Below are 23,637 nucleotides of genomic sequence, written 5' to 3'. Positions count from 1 at the left end.
TGGGCATCGCTCAGACCTGCATAGCAAGCGCTTAAAGACAACAGATAAAGAATGAAACTTCTCCCTGACAAGGTGACTGTCTGGTAAGTCGACGCCGTTCTGGCGCTCATGCAAAAACAGGGAGAAACTTACAAATTTGAATAAAAAAAGCCACCACAGTAAAGTTGGCTAAACAATATGCAGAAGTCTTGGGGAAAAATATCAAAAGCAGAGAAAGAAACTTTCAGAAAAAAAGGAATGTCAATATCTTTGACATTCTTGTGGAGGTTTCTTTAAAGACTCAAGTACAGATATAAAATTCTGAATCCTCTTCACACCATCGCTCCCGTTTCTTTACATAATGAAAACTGCACAGCAAACGTCTGTCTGGCATTCTGATGGCTACACGAGCTCCGTCTCTGCCTCAGATCGTTTGGTCAATGGAAGAAATATTTATAGCTGGCGTGTGGAAGCTTTTCTATGCGTTCTCGTACTCCAGCGGAACAATAATCTAACCTCAACCTCAGCGTGAGCAGTGAAGCGCGGAGGCTGCGTGTCGGCGCATGTTTGTCATTAAGGGTTTCACATTAACAAACAGACAGCTTTTGTCGTGACTCCACCTGCTTCCTATGTCCCATTTCCTTCCACGAGTCTGAGGTTCAGCCTGGTAAATAGGTTGCAGTGAGAGGCCTGTCATGTTCAGAGAGCACTTGTATCACTGCATTCGCTCCCCTTTGTCGCCAGCACTGCTGCTGCGCCACTTACTGCACATCAGCAATTATCTCCCCTTCCATCTCTCTGTTACCACCTTCCGCGTGTCCTATATCCTCAAGCACCATAACACTTCTATCTATCCCAAAAAACGGCACAAACAACTGCAAGTGGCACTGGTGACTGGGCTGAACAGCCACGGTTTTAATGCTCCTGAGAGACTGTTTTCCCTGGTCTTATATTTAAGGGATTTAGAGCTGCGGAGACAGCTGGACTCAAGATACACTCCAAACATCCCCTAGTGCTAAGCACCCTGGCCTGGAGTCATCTTAGGGGGTTTATTTATAGTGGGAGAAGGTGTGTGTGTGTGTGTGTGTGTGTGTGTGTGTGTGTGTGTGTGTGGGGGAGGATTGAAAGAAAATGCACCAAGGTCATCCCTGGCTTACTTTCACTGACAGTAATTTAGTGATAAGTATTTGATGAAGCTGTAGTTTTTTTATTGTGAGCCCAAGGGTCCCAAAGTAATCAGAGTGAATTTTGGATGGTTTCCCCGAGCTAAGTAGGAATGCACGGCATTTCACTTCTTAACCACATCAGCGGCGATTTACTTACTGTACAAACTGTTTGAGTGGCTGTTAAAAATGTATTACATAACATAAGTGACCCGTTGGTGTTGTGACATGATTCAGTTTGGGAATAAAGAATCCAGAGGTTTGCTTGGATTCATAAATGCCTGGTGATCTGTGCAGTGAATTTGCTGCCTCTCCCCCAGTGCATGCTGGGATACGCCTCAGGCGCGCTGGGTAAACAAACAGGTGCATAAAACCAAAAGACGAACGGAATCGATCAGGCTGCAAACGAAACGACTCCACATTCTGACTTTAACGTCGCCTGCACAGACCGACGGCGGAATTAAACTCAAGGCCACAAAAACGGCATTAGTGCGATCACTTAGTCGAGCGTTTCCATTTCACCGAGCTCCCGCGTCGTCCTCTGTTTCCTCTTTATTACAGTGTTAAAGGCACAGCTCTCGTCACAGAGCCGCCGGTGCAGAGAGCGGCGCCTGATGAAGCCTCCCATCAGCACGTGAACGGGAGAAGCTTCCTCCATCACGTCCTCGCTCCACGACACGAGACGAAGGCCTCGTGCTGCAGCGTGATCAATATGCAAAACTATTTCACGTGTGAATTCAGAATCGGAGAGGTTTTAGAGGCGAAATGGGGGAAAAACGGCACAAATGGACTCAGAGGGACATGAAAAAGCATTTCTCTCTTTTTGCTGACTCAATGAAAATATCACACTGGATCGCTAATATTCATCGTCAACAAAAGCCTGTGAGAGAATATGGAATAAGGAAAGAGCAAAAAAAAAAATAACACCACAAAGTGTAAAAGAGATGCAGAAGTTTCTGCTGAATCGAGACGAACGCTGTCGGCGCTACAGGTTTACTTTTAATGGACTTTCTATGTGAATTCCCCTCCACACAGAGGTCAAAGTTCAGCTTCAGCAAAAAGCAGCCAAAGACACAGAGAAACTCTGAGACGCGTCTCCATGAACTCCACTTTTAAGTCATTGTTCAGACGCCGTTTGCATTTGCATTTACAGTAAGAAGCCACTGGTGGAACATTACTTAGCTGCTCCTGAAGGTGACGTCTAATTGGTTCCACACACAATGAAAAAACCAGCAGAGTAGCTAATCATGACGAGTGGAAGCAGAAATGCCCACGACACATTACTGCAAATTAGGCAACTGGATTTTTAAAGTGTAAATTTAATTGACTCTCGCACCGAAGATCCCTCCCTAGAGTCGTGGTATAAGTTAATTGGTCCTTTCCTGAGCCAGTGCTGTGATCTCAGCCTCACTTTAGGCTTTTAGGTCTGACATCCAAAAATCAAAACAAGTGTAACGCTGCCAGCTCCTGGCAACGCGCTGCACACGACCCACAGCGCCTCCGCTTTGGCGCTTTGGCGCCGTACCTGCTGCGTCAGAGGCTCCACACACCACACATGCAGGTGCACGCGGGCACTGACATTCATCCCAGCGCGGCTGAAGTGGAGAAGGTAAAACGCTTGTGTCAGCGTGGGAGGAAGTCGGTCCTCGCGACCGGTGAGCAGAGAGCGGAGGCCTCCGTGCGCGGCCTTTGTTCACGGCACGGCAGCGACCAAACAAAAGCCCCCAAACGCCCTTTAATCACTCCTTTGTGCCTCCAGCGCTCGCATTCACGCCCCACCCTGTTCATTTGCGCGGCTTATTACGGCGCTGTCAGCTCATATCACACCCCCGCCCGGCCCGGCACTGGGGAGGGGGGGGGGCAGCGAGAGGACGACACGCCGGCACAAAAGCCCGTGTCTCCGCGAACAAGTTCCCCGGTTCCGAGGCCCATTTATCACAGCGTGCGGCGCCGCGCGGCCGGGACGCGTGTTTGGGAGTGAGCAATGCGTTCGAGGTCCTGTCTGCGGAAACATATGGTTCCGCGGATGCATCGCTGAGCAATGGCAGCTATTTAGCCACTGGCCTCCTCTCCAGTGGATGTAATACGGTGCACCCCAGAGACCCCCCACCCACGGACGCGGCGCCGCTCCGAGCGTCCAGGTCGAAAAACGCAGCCACGGAGGGAAATTAAACAAAAGCCTCCCTGAAAAGTGGAGCTTAGACACGTTTGAGCCTTTTTACTGCGTTTCTGCTCCCCATATGATAGAAAATATGATATGTCACGGCTGTATGCGGCTTTTTTTCCCGGTCTCTCCCCGAGCTTTCACTCTCGGAGGGTAAACAAGACTTGGACTTAGAGCTTTGTGCTTATAATGAGGACAAGGGGGACAGAGGAGAGGATTTTGCCAGCACAGTTTGAAGGCTCCGTTTAGATAGGACAAAAGCGAAAGCTCTTTTTTAGTCGGTGGCAGATGGGACTTACCCTGCACCGAGCCCAGCATCAATTATGCAGGCGCTGGCACTCTCATCCCTAAAGTCCATTTTTTGCTTAAGGGCAGGGGTTTATAGCTGGCAGTCTGTTACGGTTTGGCCCTTTACCTCCAGCCTCACCCGCGCCTCCTTGGCAGCTCGGTAACTCACGGCGCTGCCACGCCAGGGATGCACCTTTCAGATCCCAGGTGCCACGGCCTCCACACACACACACACACACACACACACACACACACACACACACACACACACACACACACACACACACACACACACACACACACACACACACACACCTCTTGATTAGTGTGTGTGTTGCCACGTTTTTTCTTTTTATAACACCTAATTTACAGAAGGGGGTAAAACGAGGCCGTAAAGTTATATGAGGCCAAAGAGGCCACTTGAGGTGGAGAAGTATCCATCATTCAATTCTCAGCAGTTCTGGCCTCAAAACATATGAACAATCCCCGAAGACATCTTTGAGAAAATCTACATCGAGTGCCTGCGGGCAGACGGCCGAAGGCGCCCGGACGTCGATATCGTATACGCTGCATTCAGGGACAGGGAGGAGACTTCATATTTCACGCTGACATGAGAGGGTTGGTGATGGGGCAGTTATGACCAAGATAAATGGAAGGCCGCGCGCCAAGGCTTCCTCTTTTAAAAACAGGATGTTTGCTGCTTCGACGCCGGCTGGAGCGCGGCACCCGCAGCGTTGGTTACGTAACAGGTAAACGACGAGCGCCGGGTCCGGTCCGGCCCGCGGCGCGGCCTCGCACGCAGAACACGCTGTACCGCCGCTTCCAGAGCCTCGTCAACACGCTGTTATTCCCACAGTAATAAAGGTTGCCGTCACCGCGACACGACGCACAAACTGACAATTTTCCCAACAATTCAACAGATTTCAAAGCCGCCGTTAATTGATGTGATGCATTCGCGTCTCCTCTGATCACAGACGCTTTTCTGCCTGAAACAAAGTAAAATCAATGATTAATCCACTGGTGAGAAGACGCACAAATACCTAGTTATACAAGTATTGTGTGGCATGTTCTTGAGGGAGGACGCGTCACGGCAAGGGCTCGTGTTTTAGAAAATTAGACGCGTTACAGGGCAGGAAGAATGGTTCATTAAGGCCTGAATGGGAGGTGATCAGCAGGAACCTCTGGCTTCGTATATTGAATATTTTCAGGATGACGGCTCTGAAGATGGACGCTAGGAACCTGTGGATTATAATGTTTATACACAACATGTGTGGTTAAAGTGTTTAGCAGGAACATTTTAATACGAGGCCAGTTCAAATAGTCCTGTCAGGGGAATAAAAATGGAGGTGATATTTCCTTTTGCTGATAATAGCAGGCTGCATGTGTTTTTCTGCTTAATGACACAGTGTGTTTGGGTAATTAAATGCTGCTACCAGATAGTTATAATAAAGCTCGAAGAAGTAATCTGGCAACTGTGCGGCCGTGCGTTTCCAGTGCTGGTGGAGGGCAGCACTGGAAACGCATTCATTTAAAGGGTCATGCTAAACTTTTCTGTGGATTTGTTGATTTGGCAGAAGGTGTGAAGCCAAACGTGACTGAAGACTTGGAGGCTGTGCCAAAGCGAGCGCTATTGTGACTTTCTCACGTTTATGCTGCGTTTCAGTGGCCAACGCTTCAATTTAACCAACTCAAACAAGCGCCATCTGGGCATGAGCGCGTTTCCTACTGTTTTTAATAAATAAGGCCAAAAAATTCACCATTCACGGCAAAAAGGAGCCGTGACGCCGAACCAACTCACGCCGCTCATGCCCCACATTATAATTAAAGGCGAAGCCATGCAATTACACCTGTAACAGCAACATAACGTCCATATTTCCGCTAGTCTGCTTCACTTGATGGTTTGAGCCTGCGATGGCGCCGCGGCCTAATGAGAAACGAGAGGAGTCGTTATTCTTTTGAAATATTTACGGCATTTGCGCCTCTGCTGAATGTTTGGCCGTGGGATTCAGCAGAAATGACAAGGAGACAGAGACGGCATGCGACGCAGCCATTTAGTCCCCGCGGTGATGGGCAGCATCGCCACGTTGCTCGAGCAACCGGAACAACACAACAAAACAAGGAACCCTCAGATACATCATAGCTTTCCTTAATTGAAGCCGTCCACTGCCATAGGCTTCAGACCCTTCACAAACAACATAACAGGAATTTATATATCATGAAAAAAACTTTGGTTGTGTCATTTAACTGTGACAAATCCGTCCAGCCCGTGTTAAGGTGTCTGCCTCCACTCATCTGTGTAACTGGGCCCATAATTCATTAGCAGTGACTTGCTGCTCGGGAAAAATGGCGACAGATGCAAAGTAGCAACTAAGTGCTGTCTGTTGTGCACAGTATCAGCCCGTTCCTCGGGGACACGGGCAGAAGGGGCCGTTTGAAGTGTGTAACTTAGCACATTAGAGGGATAAAAAGGTTCATCAAGTGTGAATAATGTCCCTTGTGTTGCGCGTGATTGAGGGACTCTTTCTGGAGAATAATCCACTCTGACAAGATGGAGAACTTTTCGCTGACGGCTTGTTTCAACTGTGTTTATCAAACAGTGCAGGAGGCGGAAGCGTTCGACTGAGCTGGACCAGAACAACGAAAGAACAGAACAAGAAGAAGAGGGAGGCGCCTCAGCCCCGGTGGTGCTGGTTCTGCAGCAGCAGCATCACTTCTGTCCGTAGATGATTAAATTAAAGGGACGGTGCTCACGCGTCACATCAAACATCAGTGGATCAGAAGTAGATGTCACTGATCAATATCTACCAACTGCAGCAGCAGCTGAGGTTCAGTAGCGGTTCTGATAGTGAAACAAACGTTTAACAGGAGACAGACATGGGAATGAGAACCACAGAGCTTCCAGCTTTGAGCCGGAACGTTTTCCTCTAGGTGTAAAGTCTGGATGGGAGTTCAATGAGAGCTGGTAAAGAGCTCTTGATCGGCTCCGTCTCCGCTCTGCATGGGACGCGTGAACCACGCTGGGATGAGAGGCGGCTGAGTTTGGAGCGAGATCGCTCCCATTTCTCTGCCTCCCGTTTGAAAGAATCCAAACCTTATTTTGCACATTGGTGAGATAAGGTCGATGTTAATATTTCTTTTTCGCTCCCAAAACAAAACCAGGAGCAGAAATCTGTTCTATAGAGGAATCAGTTCATCTGCTGGGGGCAGGTTGTGTGTTCTATGGCTGCTGCTGGAAGGTCATCAGCTGCTAAGATGCAGGCGATGGAAAGCAGAACCGGGCCGCGTGTCGCTCCGGAGCTCGTCAGGACCGGCAGCGGCCGAGCCGGGTTCCACGCGCTCCGTTTGGATTAAAAAAACCCTACACCTGGCATTTCCTCCGCCTCATTACTGTGGAGCATCCATCAATATTTACAGGGTGCAGCAAATATTATGACTGACATTCACACTCCTCCTCTCAAGAAGATAAAATCCACAAACAGAATGCGATTTAATTTCTCAGAGGACGAACCCCATTGATCCAAGCACTTTTCTCTGATTTGTCTTGTCGGAAAACTGTTTTGTTTATCTTATCTTTTGTTTGTTTATCTGCTTCAAAGATGATTACATGATGTACTGTGATGATTCAAATCAGAAGATCAAGATAAATATGCTCTACTTACAGTGTGTTAGACTCCGGAAAAGTTGGATGATTTTTACTTAGTCAAATAATCCAAGTTATGATGAATGAAATCTAGCATCCTTTCTCTCTTGCCACCTGTCATTTCACTGATTCTGTGGCAGAAATATTCATAACTCTGTTATTTTAGTCTTTTGAATTTTAAAGTCATTTAAAAACTGTCATTTATTTCTGCTTTTCCACTTTTGAGCCAAATGTAAATGGACCATTAGCATGGAAATGACATTTGGTTCGTGCACGGTGTGATGTCACTTCCGAGATATTCATGAATGCATTGGTTTGGATTTGACCCCAGGAACATCAGAATCGCACAGAGGCTGCAAACACATTTCATTTTTCGAATAAATGAAAGCCTCGTGGAGCAGCAGGTCTCTTTAAACTGGAAATGATGTCTGGTGATTCCTCTCTAACTTCTAAACTATTAATCCAGCGTCCTGTAAAGTCCTGCTCAGCGCCGTCACTTGTTCCATACGCTTATAATTTTTTCAATTTTGTTAAATGAGACTTTGACCATGGCAGTTTAGAGAATTCGTCATAACATCCCATGGCTGCTAATTCCATCACACAACTGTAGCCAAAAATCCCATTTTCTACTTGAGTTATTTCAACTCAGCAGATTGGTAAATGTTCTCAATTAAAGCCGCAGCTTTTTTTTTATTTCAAGGGTGGATTTAATTACTAAACTAGTTGGAAATTTCATTGACATTTCAAGGGTGATGGGAGTCGGTGAGATGTCCGGTGCTGAGTCTGGGGAACGTGTGAGCAGAGTCACGGTGACATTAAAGGCCTTGTTAACCGGGGACGCATGCTGTTTGTGCCTGTGGGCTACGTCCACAATAAGTGATGCTCGACTCAAATACACGTTATCGTGAAGGAAAGCGACTGCTTGTGTGGAGCCGTGGATGTGCTGTGGCCTCCGCTAACAGCCGTGGGGTTCCGGCGGACGAGGACACGGGCCTCAGCGGACGACGACCTCCGCAGAGCTGCACTCAGAGCGGGAACGTGCAGCGCAAGGACTAAAAACAGAGGGACCGACCTGACGGCCGCATTCAAAGGTCATGAATTTGCAATTTCACGCCTTCATATTAGCAGCACATGAAAAGAGGCACTCCATCGCAGCACCCCACTGCCGGAGGTCTTGATTACAGCTTTCCTTGAGGACCTCGCCTGTTCCATACAGCCCCCGTAATTAGGATGACCAGATTGCTCTGCTTCACCCTGGAGTTCGCTCTGCACGCGTGTGCACACATTTGCATGTACATGATTATTTATTCATGTGTTTGCGTTTCCTGGTGCCAGTGTCTCCGTGTGTGCAACTGTGCACACACTGCGCGCCGGCATCGCCAGCTTCCAGACGTCCATCTCTCCTCAACACGTCAACAAAGGCGGACGATGTGTCTAAGAGTTAAATCTGCGTGGGTTTGAGATGAACTGATCTGAAGCCTCAGAGAAGGTGCAGTGGCGTCTGTCGTAGCAAACCGTTCCTGTTCTCCAGTTCATCCAGTGAGACCGACTTTCAGATAAGAACCTGCTCTAATTGAATGGTTCTGGTTTTACAATCCATCACGTGAGCACGACTTCATCAGCAAACAGGGGCCTTATCGCAGGACGCAAGCCCCTGATTAACACAGAGGCAACAACACGTTGGAGCCGATGCAGGTTCTCCAGCGGAGGACGTGGAGACGAGCGACGTGCTCGTATAAGCTCATCTGTGCGGTGGTGGAGGTGAGGCCAGGCTCTGGCTCGCACCAATGCTCCTGGAACACAACCACTAATCGTTATTGATGATGCAACTGGGACAGAAACGTCTCGTCTGCAAATTTACAGAAGAAACGCACCAGGAGCTCCACAGAAGCAGGAATTATCCAAAACGTGCCGCTAGCTCAACGTGAGACACCGTCAGAGTGTCCACCACAAAAAAACACCACTGGGTCTCAGGTCGAAGGAACCTCCTAAAACAAGATGAGCTGAGAGACTCGAATAACGTGAAGAAAGAAGCAACTGTTATAATAATTACACTAATGTCTCTATTACACAAACTTGTACCCAGATTTACACATTTCCGTTATGAATTCATCCTCTTACTTTTGTTTTATTTCCAAATGTAAAAAAAATCTGTGCAAATCCTCCAACTGAATAAGAAGCAACATCGACAACACAAACCTTACACTGGTCAATATCAGTTTCTCACATACATTAATAAACATATTTTTAGCCAAGACTTTTAAATGAGCTATTTGACATGTAACACACAGAATCACTTGCATTCAGTTCTGTTTTTTGCTCATCAAAAAGCCCGGGGAGTCTCTGACATGTGCTAATCAATGCAGAAAGGGACACGGCGCCGCAACCATCACTGCAGTGTGAGCTATGAGTTCACTTTCCTGACAGATGTGCTTCTGGGAGCCACTGAGCTTTTTACAACTTCTCTGTCGGTGGAGAAGAAAAAAGAAAACATAGTTAATACACCAAGATGATTTATTTGCAATTCAACCCAGTGCTGAGGAGGCACAACATTTTCTAAAGTCACTCAAGCAGAAAAAGTGATGCACAAGCATCCGCATCTCTTCTTTCACAAAAACAATATCGCTCTGTTACGACGATTCAAACCAGGAAATGTTCAGAACAGTGACGGTGGAAGAAGAATTGACGAGTGGACGTTGAGAAACTCATCATCCCGGCGCCGCACGATGAACGCAGTAAACAGACGTAAACAGGCCGGTCCAAACAAAGACGGCGTCATTGAGACTGAAGCTGAGTCATTAATGTCCCTAACGTCTGAGATCAGAGAGAGAGAACTTGATTCTGGCTCAGTGCACGCTGTTGACAGACACCTGAAGTCTGGGTGTCAACAACACGGCTGCAAAAGAGCCATGAAGGTGAAACCGTCACGTTGGTCCGTGGTCGAGTAGATAGAATGAGGATTTAAATAGCACCACTCAATGTGTGAAACTCATGCCTGCTGTGACGATCACGCGTTGACGTGTGATTGCCTGATGCTCGCATTAATAAAGGCACAGTCCACAGAGCGTGGCGCGTGTCTGTGGACGCGCTGCTCCGTTCTAACAGCGCTGCCTGTTCGTCTTCCCGTCGGCGGAACAAAAACACGGGGGCAGAGACAACCTCTTGTGTCCTGACAGAAATAGCCCAGCTATAATTGTAAGTCAAGTTGCGAGCCTGTTTCCATTCCACAGTCATTCAGTCACAATAGGATGGAACAAGTGAGAATATGGTCTCGGGCAAAGTCACAGCCAGCAGCCAGAGCCGGTCAGAGAGTCTTCATTAAGTGGAACAAGAATTCGTTTATGGAGCACCGTTGCTCTCTTCAGGGGCAATCTGACAAACATATTGACTTTGGCACACGCGAGCTTGCAGATACAGTATCTCTGCACCTCCTTTCCATTATGGCATAATTTGATTTATTTAGCGCTCTGCAGCCAGCTCTCACTCCGGCACCTCAAATGCTGGATATTGTGCATTTCACGGGGATATTTACTTTTCGCGTTCAGATGAAATGATCATCAATACGATGAATCACTCGACTCCCTAAAACGCGAAATGTGCCGCACATTACGTTTGCAGAAGCATTTCAGCGTTGATATACTGAGATTATGAGACAACTCTCAAGGATGCATAATTCAAGAAATTGCCTCCAATGATTTTGTGTCGTCTCTGGCAGCGACTGTGGTTAAAAAATGCTTTTGTTTGTCTATTTGGTTGGAAAGAAAAGCTCCACACTATCCGGCCGCCCACGTCTAGACTTTAAATCAGTTTCCAACTTAAATCTGCTTTGGGCTCGTGGCCACTTCAACAACTTCCAATCAGTAACAGGCTAAATTATTCAAGATCAGAAAGAGAGATGGAGGCTATCTGAAATCTCCACTAAACCTTTAGCCAACGGCAGGACGCAGCAGCCGCAGCAGCAGCAGCACTTTATTAACACAGCATTGTTTAGTCAAGCCAAGCAATAAAGGTTTATTATACTTTATATAACTGCTGTTGACTTGACACCGCGTGTCATAAAAGTTTCTGCAAGTTTATGTTCAAATACCTGAAAGCTTGCACAAGTCAAGGATGAAAAACACTATAAAGAAGCATTTCAAAGACATATTTTCTCAGCTTTTGAGTCGAAGCTGTCAAAGAGGTGATAAATCTACTATATGTTTATTCCTGAGGTGACAGTAAGAGTTGGAGTCGAACCGGAGTGAGTTACTGCATATGAAGTGGCTTTGGCCGTGATATTTACATGAGCAGAGGTGTCCCTAATAAAGTGGGTGTTTGACAGCGAGACACCGCGTGGCCCGGTCTCGTCCCGGTCTCGGCCCGGTCTCGGCCCGGCCTCGGCCCGCTCCGCTGCCAGTCCAGCTGTGGACGCGGAGCCGCCTCCAGCAGCCGCTGCCTTTGCTTCTCTGCAGCCGCTCAGACGACACCTGCCTGCGCAGCCGCTGCCAGCGCCACATGTCGCGATGTCGCGCCACCAGGGCTTGAAATTAACATTCCCCAAGTTGCCAAACACGGGCTGGAACCGGGCCGGCGGTGCCGCGGGCTCCGTTGGCAGGTGAGCCTTTTGATCCGGCCTCTGTGTGAACACAGACTTCCTGCAGCACGAGGCTTCGACTCCTCCGGCCTCTTGTTTGCCTCCTTTAAAAAATAACGGAATATACCGTTTTTAATTGACTATTGATTTGCTTTCATTATATTCCTCCCGGGTGTTGCTGTGACAGTGAGGTTGAGACGGCAGTCAATTAAATTCCCGTCTCGGCGGTACAGGCGCTTTCTTGCAGCGTTTCGCAGACATGGAAAGCGAAGCGGACGTGAGGAGCAGGTTGGAGGAAGCCTGAAGATGCTGCGTCGTAGCATCGCGTCCACAACAAACTCACAGAATGACACGTTCACTCATTCTGCCCTGGGATTCGGCGGCTGTGTTTCACTTAATGGACTCAAACATGTCACATGAGACCACGCTATATATTTCTATATGAAGTCATCCGGCTTTGCCTCAAGAAGAACAAATATTTTGTTGAATATTTCCCAATGGTACAATTACTGCAACATAGAAGGAGGAAGCAAGGAGCGAGGAGTTACCACTGCACCAATTAGTGGCCTCTTCCCAAAATAAAACCCAAGCGCTTCGCTGGAGTTTGGCTGCGTTGAAGCTCAAAGCTCACGAGATTCGTGGATTCATCAATATCAGCTTTGGTTTGATCCTGTGAGAAGGCCACATATATTTCACCACCTCATTCATATTATGTTTAGAAAAACGTTAGCAACAGGTCTCATAAGAAGGTCAGGTCTACTTTGGACTAACTGCCACTTAAAAGTCATGCTTCAGTTTCTAATGCATGATTATCACAGACTTAGCTTGAAGTCTTCCATCAGACATGAACACAATTAATGCAACTGCTGCGGCGCCGGTGAAACGCGACGCACTCCGTCGGGGACGGATGATATAATATGAATTTCCTATTTCAATTTTCCCTTCAGTTTCTCTGGCGTCGCTATTCAAGCCCAGACAAACGGCCGCGCCGAGGAAATCCATTGGATCCACGGCCGCCGGCTGCTTTTCAAACCCGCATCTCCGCTTCGGCCATAAATTCATCGCGGGTCTCACGCGCTTTTGTTCAGCAACAAAGATGAGCGTCGAATCGCGAGGAGCCGAGGCCACAGTGAAAAGTGCTTAGAATCACATTTGGAGAATATCAGTCGCTTTGTGCTCCTCAAGCGCGAGTCTGGAAAACGGCTGCTGAACTAAGTGGCGTTTGCAAACCACACCTGCACATTACACATCATTAATAGTACACAGAAAACACATTATTTGGCCACGCGAGCGGTTCATTCAGCATAATAGCGTTCTTTGTTTTTGCTCACATTGTCTGGACCCATAATAAAACACGCCTTGGTGTTTTCGGGGCCTTCGTGCAATGCGAGATTCCTTCTGCTGCGCCGTGTTTCAAAACAGTTTTAAGGGACTCGACATAATGAAATATTTTGATAGAGGGCACACGGGGGAGAGACTGCAGGAACAAATACTTAAAGGTATTCATCATGAAGCACATGTTACCACAGAAAAGCAAATAGGCTGTAAATGACAGACAGGTTGTTCCACACATTTGTATTCCCTGTAGTTACAAAAAAAATGTTACAATACCACGGAGCCGAGCTAAAAATGAATCAAATCACATATTTATGACACAAGACGGAAACGATATTACAGAGTCAGGAGTTATTGTGGCTCCTGTGTTTGACCTTATTTAAGTCACAGAGGTTTGCGCGAGTCTCTGGAGAAATTAAAGGTAAAATACGACCTATTTCAGAGGATGATTTAATTTCTTTACAGTGGAAGATAACGTTGTCTCCTAAGTTTTAGCAAACTTGCTCAAAAACAAGCGCTGTGAAGCTGCAAAGTATTTTTAGGGCTCACGTCGTAGCAAAAGGAGACCTCGCAGGCAAGGTGGCGCCGCGGTAAAAGGTAGAGAGACAAAGACGTTCTCATCCTTGGGTTCAATCAGCGGCGCGTCTCCTGGGAGGAGAAGGAGAAGCCGCTCCTCCTCTGTCGCCTTCGCAGTCGCCCACGCTCAAAGGGAGGGACCTCGGAGGGGAGCGGAGCAGTGGGGGGGAGGTGGGGAGGGGGCAGCGCCACCGCGGATGGAGCCCACACTTCACAGCGAACAGGGAGCAGGAGGAGGCGCCGGGGGAGCAGGAGGAGGCGCCGGGGGAGGAGGCACCGGGGGAGGAGGCGCTGGGGGAGGAGGAGGAGACGCTAGGGGAGGAGGCGCTGGGGGAGGAGGCGCTGGGGGAGGAGGCGCCGGGGGAGGAGGCGCCGGGGGAGGAGGAGGAAACGCTGGGGGAGGAGGCACCGGGGGAGGAGGAGGAGGCGCCGGGGGAGGAGGAGGAGGCGCAGGGGGAGGAGGAGGCGCCGGGGGAGGAGGAGGAGGCGCCGGGGGAGGAGGCGCCAGGGGAGGAGGTGCCGGGGGAGGAGGAGGAGGCGCTGGGGGAGGAGGCGCTGGGGGAGGAGGCGCCGGGGGATGAGGAGGAGGCGCTGGGGGAGGAGGCGCTGGGGGAGGAGGAGGAGGCGCTGGGGGAGGAGGCGCTGGGGGAGGAGGCGCCGGGGGAGGAGGAGGAGACGCCGGGGGAGGAGGAGGCTCCATATCAGACGCCGCGTCGCAGGATGAAGGAAGGAGCGCTACCAGAGGAGACAATAAAGGCCCGCGTCACCAAAGACATCACAAGGTTGTTCCAAAGTGAGGTTTTAAAGGCGGATGCAACGTTTTGAAGATGTGTTCGTCTGTGTTTCAGCTTTGAGAAGAAACGCTGATGGCGGAAAGTTCCCTCTCGTCACAAACGCGTCTCCATCTGAGGACGAGGTTCTAATGAAGCAACCTTGACTTGACCAGTCATTGACTCCTTCCTGCCTGGGTTTGGTCGCGGGGGCGGTCGCGGGTACGAGCGCAGCATTAGCACCATGTGGCTGCTGCTAATGTGAGCTCTGACGGTGGCACCGTGTGGAGGCGGAGGGTCTCCTCAGGACACACCTCCGTTCAGAACGAGGAGCCCACTGTCAATGCGCCTGCAGGGCCTCCTGCCATTAAGAGCAGCGAGCGGAGGGAGGAAGGAACCGCGGCGCCGATCATTTAGCTGCACGCGGCAAAGCAGAAATAAGGGTCTGACAGAAGGCAGACAACAAACGCGGCGCATTGAAGGATCGTTTGCCTCCGACGGCATCGATCACCGCCGCCCACTGCTGCTGCGGGTTGAAGCTAACGCGCTGCCCCCCCCCCCCCGGGGCCGACGCCCAGCCAACGCCAGCAGGGCAGAACCGGGGGCATAACCGAGGGCAGAACCAGGGGCAGAACCGAAGGCAGAACCGAGGGCAGAACCGGGGGCAGAACCGAGGGCAGAACCAAACAAAACCGAGGGCAAAACCAGGGGCAGAACCGAGGGCAGAACCAGGGGCAGAACCGAAGGCAGAACCGAGGGCAGAACCGGGGGCAGAACCGAGGGCAGAACCAAACAAAACCGAGGGCAGAACCAGGGGCAGAACCGTGGGCAGAACCGAGGACAGAACCAAACAAAACCGAGGGCAGAACCAGGGGCAGAACCGTGGGCAGAACCGAGGACAGAACCAAACAAAACCGAGGGCAAAACCAGGGGCAGAACCGAGGGCAGAACCGAGGGCAGAACCAGGGGCAGAACCAAACAAAACCGAGGGCAGAACCAGGGGCAGAACCAGGGGCAGAACCGAAGGCAGAACCGAGGGCAGAACCGGGGGCAGAACCGAGGGCAGAACCAAACAAAACCGAGGGCAGAACCGGGGGCAGAACCGAGGACAGAAACAAACAAAACCGAGGGCAGAACCAGGGGCAGAACCGTGGGCAGAACCGAGGACAGAACCAAACAAAACCGAGGGCAAAACCAGGGGCAGAACCGAGGGCAGAACCAGGGGCAGAACCGAAGGCAGAACCGAGGGCAGAACCGGGGGCAGAACCGAGGGCAGAACCAAACAAAACCGAGGGCAGAACCAGGGGCAGAACCGTGGGCAGAACCGAGGACAGAACCAAACAAAACCGAGGGCAGAACCAGGGGCAGAACCGTGGGCAGAACCGAGGACAGAACCAAACAAAACCGAGGGCAAAACCAGGGGCAGAACCGAGGGCAGAACCGAGGGCAGAACCAGGGGCAGAACCGAGGGCAGAACCAGGGGCAGAACCGAAGGCAGAACCGAGGCCAGTGCGGCGTCGGTGGGCGGAGGATCGGAGGCTGCGACCGCGCGGCCGCGGCTTTTACAACGCTCGCGTCCTCACGCCTTCAAACCGTCCGTGACTCAGCACACGACACCGCGTCAGTGTCTGAGAGGGAGTTCTGGATCTGGGTGATAATTCCTTTGGTGAATCCAGGTACTAGCTCATGATCCCAGACCGGCCCGTCGCCACGGAGACCGCTGCTTTGGGTTTGCTGTGAGAGCTGTGGGTGTGAAAGCAGCCGCGGCGCCGGTCGGCCGCCCGCTGACGAGCGCCTGATGGACGTCGGCTGAATGAGGCGCCGAACGGGCCACGGGCTGAGAACGGCTTGATTTGAATGCAGCCTCAGAGCAGACGCAGTATGAGCCCAATGCGGTTTCAAGGCTGTGCCATTACCCAGTTGATGCTAATTGGTAGCAACACAGCAGCAACAATTTGAAATTCTTCTGCTAAGTTAATGGGAAAAAAAGCCCCGGAACTGTGGGTTTTGAGGAACATGGAGCAGAAGGAAAACAGACATCTTTTTTCTCCTCACAGCAAAACTCTGACGGCACAAAGGGAAGACGCGAGTCCGACAGAGACGCTTTAGCACCGGCGTGACGCAGAGGCTGCGAGTTGAGCGTCGGGTGGAGGAATCCTTGAGGAAGCTCACGGCTTGTTTATTTTTGCCTCAATTATCACCCCAGGGTTTTGCTCAAAGACAGGCATTTAATAATTCATCCGCTCTGTGAATGAATGCAATTCTTCCTGCCGTTATTGGGCCCAGAGCCAGGACGTGTTCGGCGCTGAGCTCCCGGTCAGCGCCGCGGACCCGTTAGCGCTTCAGCCGAGGCCTCCTCCTTCTGCGTGGTGACAGAGGAATAAGTGACAGTAATGGAGAATCACGTGGAGGACTCTCCAGCGACCCCCCGCCGTGACCCGAGGTGTGCTGAAAGACGACACGCAGAACACTTCACACGCGACTCAAGGGTCTGACGGCATCGGAGAGCTAAGAATTAGGCCGCCGCGATGAGTCACTTGTGTCGTTCTGGCTGAGATGCCACCGCTCCTGAACGGGACGCTGCCGCACGCCGTCCAACAAAGCCCCGCCTCCATCAAAGCCCGGCCTCCATCAAAGCTACGCCTCCATCAAAGCCCCGCCTCCATCAAAGCTACGCCTCCATCAAAGCCCCGCCTCCATCAAAGCCCCGCCTCCATCAAAGCCCCGCCTCCATCAAAGCTCCCCCCGAGCTCTGCTGCCGCCTCTGAACTGCTGCGTCTGCAGGCGATCGGCTGCTGCGCCGTTAATCCCAGCCATTTATAAACCGCCGCCTAAACATACACAGTGCTTAATTAAAGTCGGGCATCTATTATTGAAGCGAATCCCGGTTTCGTCGGATGAGAAAGCAATTAGTCCCTGCACACCTTAGCGCTCGGCGCCGCTTCTAGAGGTTATAAATCCCGGTCGCAGCGACGCGCACGCGGTAAATTGCATCCTGGCGCTTTATGAAAGGTTGGAGGAGAGGATTGCAGGGATTACGTGACAGGACGTTTAAAGACGGGGGCTATTAAGACGTTCGTATCCCAGCACGGACGGCGCCGCAGCCTCGGCTGTCGTGGATCTCGCAGGAGCGGCGTCCCAAGGTCAGGCTCCTTCTGAGGAGACAAATAACCTTTCCTTGTAATCTGTGGAATGTGGCATAGGAATCACTTTGGGTAATAACAAATAATGACCCTATCTCTGCCACTGGGGAAGGAGCTATTGATTTCTTTTACCCACCAAAGCCTGAAATTATGACCTTAGCTTCACGGGGATGGATATGTCACTGTTTGCAGAACGAAATATCAGTTTTATGTGATTGGTGACGGGTCAGAGGTTTATTCCCTGAATCACGCCGTGTTTAATACATTGTGCTCCAACAGCACCGCTGGCTCATAGCTAAATATTACGCGCTAATGGTGTGGAAACGTGATTCCTCATAATCATAGAGTTGTATATATTAGATGACATAAAAGGTGGAAGGTCTGCTCGTAAGTAGCTACCAGCTGCGATGAATGGATTACCAGCCGAGGCCAGAGCTTCCAGTCGTCACGTCTGAAACTAAAGGCGAGCTGCTGGGGGTCGAGAGGCCGGACTCCATCACGCTGACAGTTCTCACGTCGCGCCGGACGAATCCTCTGCACACGAGAGCGCTCTGACAGGAAACCCGGGCGCCTAATAAGGATTCCGGCCGCCGGTTTATTCTTGATAGATTATTTTCTCACACTGAACTTCTCATCCGTAACCTTTCAGTTCAGATGTTGATGGTGAACTTTAACAACAGAGTGTCTTATCATAAATTATTATAGAGTAATGCATCAATAATTGCATTCAGAGGCACACATTACCATAGTAGCTGAGGTGAAGGTTAAGGGCTAAAATGGAGCTAACGCGCTGCATAATCAAGTGCCCTGGTTAAAGGTATGTGTTGCTTCTGGTTCTCCTGTTTACTCACATGCAGCGCACAATGAAACATGAACAAATGAGCAAAACAATCACGAAGCGCTGATATTTAACAAACTGCATTCTTTCTTTTAACCCCTAATTCAGAAACCGCTAATTAACGGTGATTCATTTCGTTGGTACTGGAGACGCAGCAGCTCGAGCCGAGCCGGTGGGGGGTGCAGTTCTGGGGTGGGGAGGTTCTCTCTGCTTCAACTTTGAGTGAAGGACAGCAGCAGAGGCGCCACCAGTTCAGGGTTTCGTCTTTCACAACGACATGATTGAATTTCCTGGCATTCATTAAAATGATAATTCTTATTTATGAAGCCCTTTAAAAAATTAAAACACTCAGCTTCCTATTAATTAACTTTTTTCCCTCTCGTTTTCTTTCTTTCTCCTCCACACTTTTTCCTTTACTTCTCACTGAACTTGACACACTAATAGGTTATGAATAATTCTGTTTCAGTTTAGACGGCAATTAGCCACGATGCCAGAGGCCATTCTTCTTCCCCTCTCGTGGAGTGGTGATTTAAGGCCTTGCAGAGTTAAGGTGCTCCCGCTGTCCCGCTAGTACATCACTCACATCAGGCCGCCCGGCGCCGGAGCGACAAACGGGCAACGGAGCAAATCCGCTCCCAGTGATAGGGTCTGGGTGGGAGCGCCTCAAACAGGGGCTTCAGAAACACAAAAAGGCCCATAATGAAGGAAAGAAGCGTGACCAGGAGAACGTCACGCGTCTCTGGTGTCTCACTGAAAAATGTCATCATTGCAAATTAGCCACAGGACCTCACGGAGAACAGCGTGTCTGCCTGGAATTGATACATCAGGCAAATGAAGCAGCTGTGGTTGGGGGGACGGACCATTGGATAATTACAGCACCGGCCAAGCACTGGGCTACAGGCGCACGCTACATCCTGCTAACTGACTCATGCTAATGGCCACTGTATCAGAGGCAGCGGCTGTGAATACGCCTCATCACAAGCCGTCACTCCTGCGTGAGTTTCTGCTGTGGATGGAACTTTAGCTTGATAAATTTGCCATTCCCCCATTTGATCGACACTAAATCAGCCATAATAACAGAGCTAAAGCTTCGAAGTGAGTGGAATTTCACTTTCAGCTTGTCAACACGCGTGTCCCGCTGAATGAGCTTTAATTTCCCTTTGTGAGGCGTGTGTGGAGCTTGACTGGAGTCCACCTGAGTCAGACGAGCGCGTGAGGTCCCGCAGCGCCGCTCGTCCCCCGGCTCCGCGTCATGATGAGTTCAGACAAACACAGACAGGTCCTTGAAGGTCCTTCCAGAGTACACACAACCTGAGCCTGGGCTGACACATCGCCGCTTAGCACAACAATAAGCCAGATAACACAGCCATGACAATGCTGCAGCGAGTCCAGGACAAGCCTCAGACGCTCTTTGAACGGCCACACCAAAGCCCAGACTGAAACCCCGGCAGAGACCTGAGGTTCAGACATTTCTCATTCTGTCTGATGGAGCTTGAGAGGATCTGTCAGGGAGAATGGAGTAAACTCCCCGAAATCCCTGCGCGCAAAGCCTGCGGAGACCCGGGAAGACTCAAAGCAGTAATTGCTGCCAAAGGGGCTTCGACGAGGCCCCGAATTAAGGCACCAACCTATTTTTAATTACATCTACAGCACCGTGAATGGGAGCAAGCACACCTGCCACAGAAACACCTTTATTTCCTGCAACCAATTTCTTGCGTGACCTTGCTCAGGATTACAGATCAAACCTATTTCTGTTCATAGTTAAAAGAAGCGACGACCTTAAGTAGCAAAATGTTTTGTCCCACATCACCAGAGAAATTTAATCAGTTGTTCTGCAGCTCAAGGCCAAAACAGACCCCAGACTTCCAAAGAAACATGTTCCCTCGTCCTTTGTGCCTTCGGACGTCACGACAGCAGGATGAAAATGCATTAACCGTGGAAAAGGCGAATGCAAATAATAATCATTTAAACTGCGTAAACCTGAAAAATCACCTCAGTGTAAAATATCTCCAGTGTTGGCGGGTGAGAGTGATTAATCCACTCGCTGCCTGTAGTGCCATTGTTTTCTCCTCGGAGCCGGCATCCATCTAAACGCCGCTACATTTTTCACACAGAACCTCGACGTGCATCTGAAAGAGCTGATTAGCGCTCTGCGATTCACACGGGGCCGGAGTCCGACGGCTGATCGCTGCTGCTTCAACGCCAGCGACTGAGGCGACGATGACGGAGCAGGTGACGAGGAGGAGGAACTCCTCCTGTGTCTGTCTACTGCGAGCAGGTGTAGACACAGCGCAACACCTAAGGATCCATTTGTTTTATTTTATACTGAAGTGATTTAATGCGTTCCATCAACATTAACTCCTCATATACTGCAATAATTCTGTCAGCTTTAAATTGTGGCCCCTCACATAAAACTTGACTCCTCACTTTGTGGTCACCTGCCTCAGGCCTCACCCCACGCAGGCTTTCAATCTGTCAAACTGTCTGGGCCTCTGACTTTGACAGGCCTCCGTTCCTTCCACAGCCGTGTCCTGTTTGTCTGTCACAAGGCACCGCTGGAGAATCTGTTCTGGAGCTTAAAATATGGATGAGGTGCAGCGAGGATACTCACACATAACAGTAAGAAAAACATTCCCTGAAGCCAGGACGACCTTCTCCCTCGTTGCCCGGTCGTAGATGCCCACGTGACATTCGTAAGGCCCGTTGTCCGAGATCCGGACCTCTGGGAGCCTGTGAGACACAACGGATGTGCATGTAAGCGCTTTGGTACAAGGAAGCACGGAGGCAGCGTGCGTCCAGGGTCTGAGGGAGCGGATTCAGGTCAACCTTCACACAACAGATGAAGAGGCAGGACTCTGGTGGGAAGAGGAAGCAGCGGTGTTATTCAGTGTGATATGCATTTTGGTTAAGCCCTGAAGTACTGACGACTGGTGAGGGCCTTGTTTGCTATTTCATTTTCATGTAGTCTCATATACTGCAGCACCGTCTCCAGAGCACGCAGAGCCTTTTCTTTCGTCTCTGAATGTTTCCTGAAAGTGTCGTTTTCTAAAGATGCTCAAGTCCTTTTAGACGTTTCATGAGGCCATGAATTCATTTAGTTCATCAATGCTGCTGATTTCTGGTCCCTGTTAATGGAAACTGTAACAAGAAAATGCTTTTCTAAATAAATAAATATTGTAACTGCAGTGTTGGTGAGAGTTGGTTGATCAACATAAAATATTCTTTCAAAATTATCTTTCATATATTTATTGTACATAACTTGGGAAATATTTAACAAGATCAGGCGTTTTTATTACGGGTCTCACTAAGACACAGAGCTGTGAAGCATCATCATGGTGAGTGTCAGAAGATTCTAAATTATAATAATTTCATCCCATGTTTGGTTTTTCCAGTTATTTTACAATTTTATTTATTTCCCAAGTGAAAGAATAATTGCATAGTAAAAAGATGATCCCATAATATGAACTAGTAACAGTTTTTTTTATTTCCCATCAAACCATTTCAACAACGTTAGGAGGAAATTTGTGGTTGACTGTTCCCTGAGGTTCAGCAGATCCCCTCATGACACGTGCTCGTTATCGGAACAGAGACGCACAGCACCGTGAATGGGGCGCAGGCACATTCATACGCGTCCACACTGATTAAAGCAGGCGTCCGGGTTCATGGCTTGACCCCTGTATTTGCACAATGCGGCGCGGCGGCGGAGGCACATTTACGAGCAAAGCGGCCGTTTTTGAAGCTATGCGGCGCGATCGCTCTTCTGCTCTTCAGCAACGCGTCCACAGGCACAATCAGAGTGAGACGCCGCCGGTCGCATTCAGCAGCTGTGATTTATCCCCACAAACAGGAGCGATTGTCCTCCGCGCCCGGCACCTCCGACAGGGGCCATTGTTGAAGAGCGGTGGGGCCCTCGCGCTGCTGGGCTTTAATGAGTTCAGCAGATACGTACAGTAATAAAGAGCACCGGCTGCACCAGTTCAGCTTGAACTGGACGCGAGGAAGCAGAGATCAGAGGAAGCTCATTTGCTGCACTTGAAGTCAGAAAGCAAAGTTTTGCTGAATGAATCAATCATAAACAAATGTTTGAGAATGCAAAGTGCACCGTCTCCCTCCATCAGCGCTTCCTCGAGGGATGAGCGTCAAAGAAACCTTGTTTCACAGTGCGAAATGATGAGAACAGTGCATCCCAGCGATGGTTGGGGGGTAATTGGCTGCGTGTTGGTCGGATACATTATCGCCAATGCTGATGTTGCTTTGTTTTGCTGTTAGCGCCTGCGTTCGTGGACTCCACCGAGGAAGATGGAGGCGAGGTCGTTCCAGGGATGGAGGCTGCAGGAAGGCGGAGGTGAGAGAACGGCTGCTTCTGAAGCCGTCAGCAGCCTGACAGCGGGACACGTCCGTCAGCGCCAGGCGGGTCGGGAGGAAGGTTCTGCTCCCGACACCCAGGCTTTTGTTAAATATTAAGACTGGTGCAATTAATCTTTCAGCGTCTGCTCTAATCTTTGATGTGGAGCGTTGCAGAGGTGCTGGTCCGCTGAGAACGTGTTCACAAAAGGGAACATGTGACGGAACACTCAAACCTTTATTTCCTGCAGCCTTCCATCAAACGTTGAATCAGCTGATGCACTGGAACATGAGGTTAGTCACCGTTTAAAAGCTTCTACCGCTGTGCGGGGCGTCGGTGTCGCTGGGCGGAGACCGGCACCAGCACCAGCACCGGCACCGGCACCGGCACCAGCACCAGCACCAACACCAACACCAGCACCAGCACCAACACCAACACCAACACCAATGCCAGCACCAGAACCAGCACCAGTATCACTGGGACAGCACCAACACCAACACCAGCACCAGCACCAGCACCAACACCGGCACCGGCACCAGCACCAGCACCAGCACCAGCACCAGCACCAGCACCAGCACCAGAACCAGCACCAGCACCAGCACCAGCACCACCACCAACACCAACACCAGCACCAATGCCAGCACCAGCACCAGCACCAGCACCACCACCAACACCAACACCAGCACCAGCACCAGCACCAATGCCAGCACCAACACCAACACCAGCACCAGCACCAGCACCAACACCAGCACCAGCACCAGCACCAATGCCAGCACCAGAACCAGCACCAGCACCAGCACCAGCACCAACACCAACACCAGCA

The 23,637-nt window shown here is 50.2% G+C and overlaps 1 protein-coding gene across 10 annotated transcripts in view; it reads right to left on the bottom strand.

Moving 5' to 3' along the window:
• The window catches only part of igsf21a (immunoglobin superfamily, member 21a), a 148,585-nt gene that overhangs the window by 23,840 nt on the left and 101,108 nt on the right, over positions 1-23,637 (bottom strand). For all 10 annotated transcript variants that reach the window (XM_055508707.1, XM_041070803.2, XM_055508708.1 and 7 more), the window contains one exon: positions 21,081-21,199. In XM_055508707.1, the coding sequence (XP_055364682.1) occupies positions 21,081-21,199 (119 nt within the window). The remainder of the gene's footprint in view (positions 1-21,080; positions 21,200-23,637) is intronic.

Source organism: Betta splendens, chromosome 5, assembly GCF_900634795.4.
Source record: "Betta splendens chromosome 5, fBetSpl5.4, whole genome shotgun sequence".
Taxonomy (NCBI): domain Eukaryota; kingdom Metazoa; phylum Chordata; class Actinopteri; order Anabantiformes; family Osphronemidae; genus Betta; species Betta splendens.
This window is presented reverse-complemented; position numbering and strand designations above follow the sequence as displayed.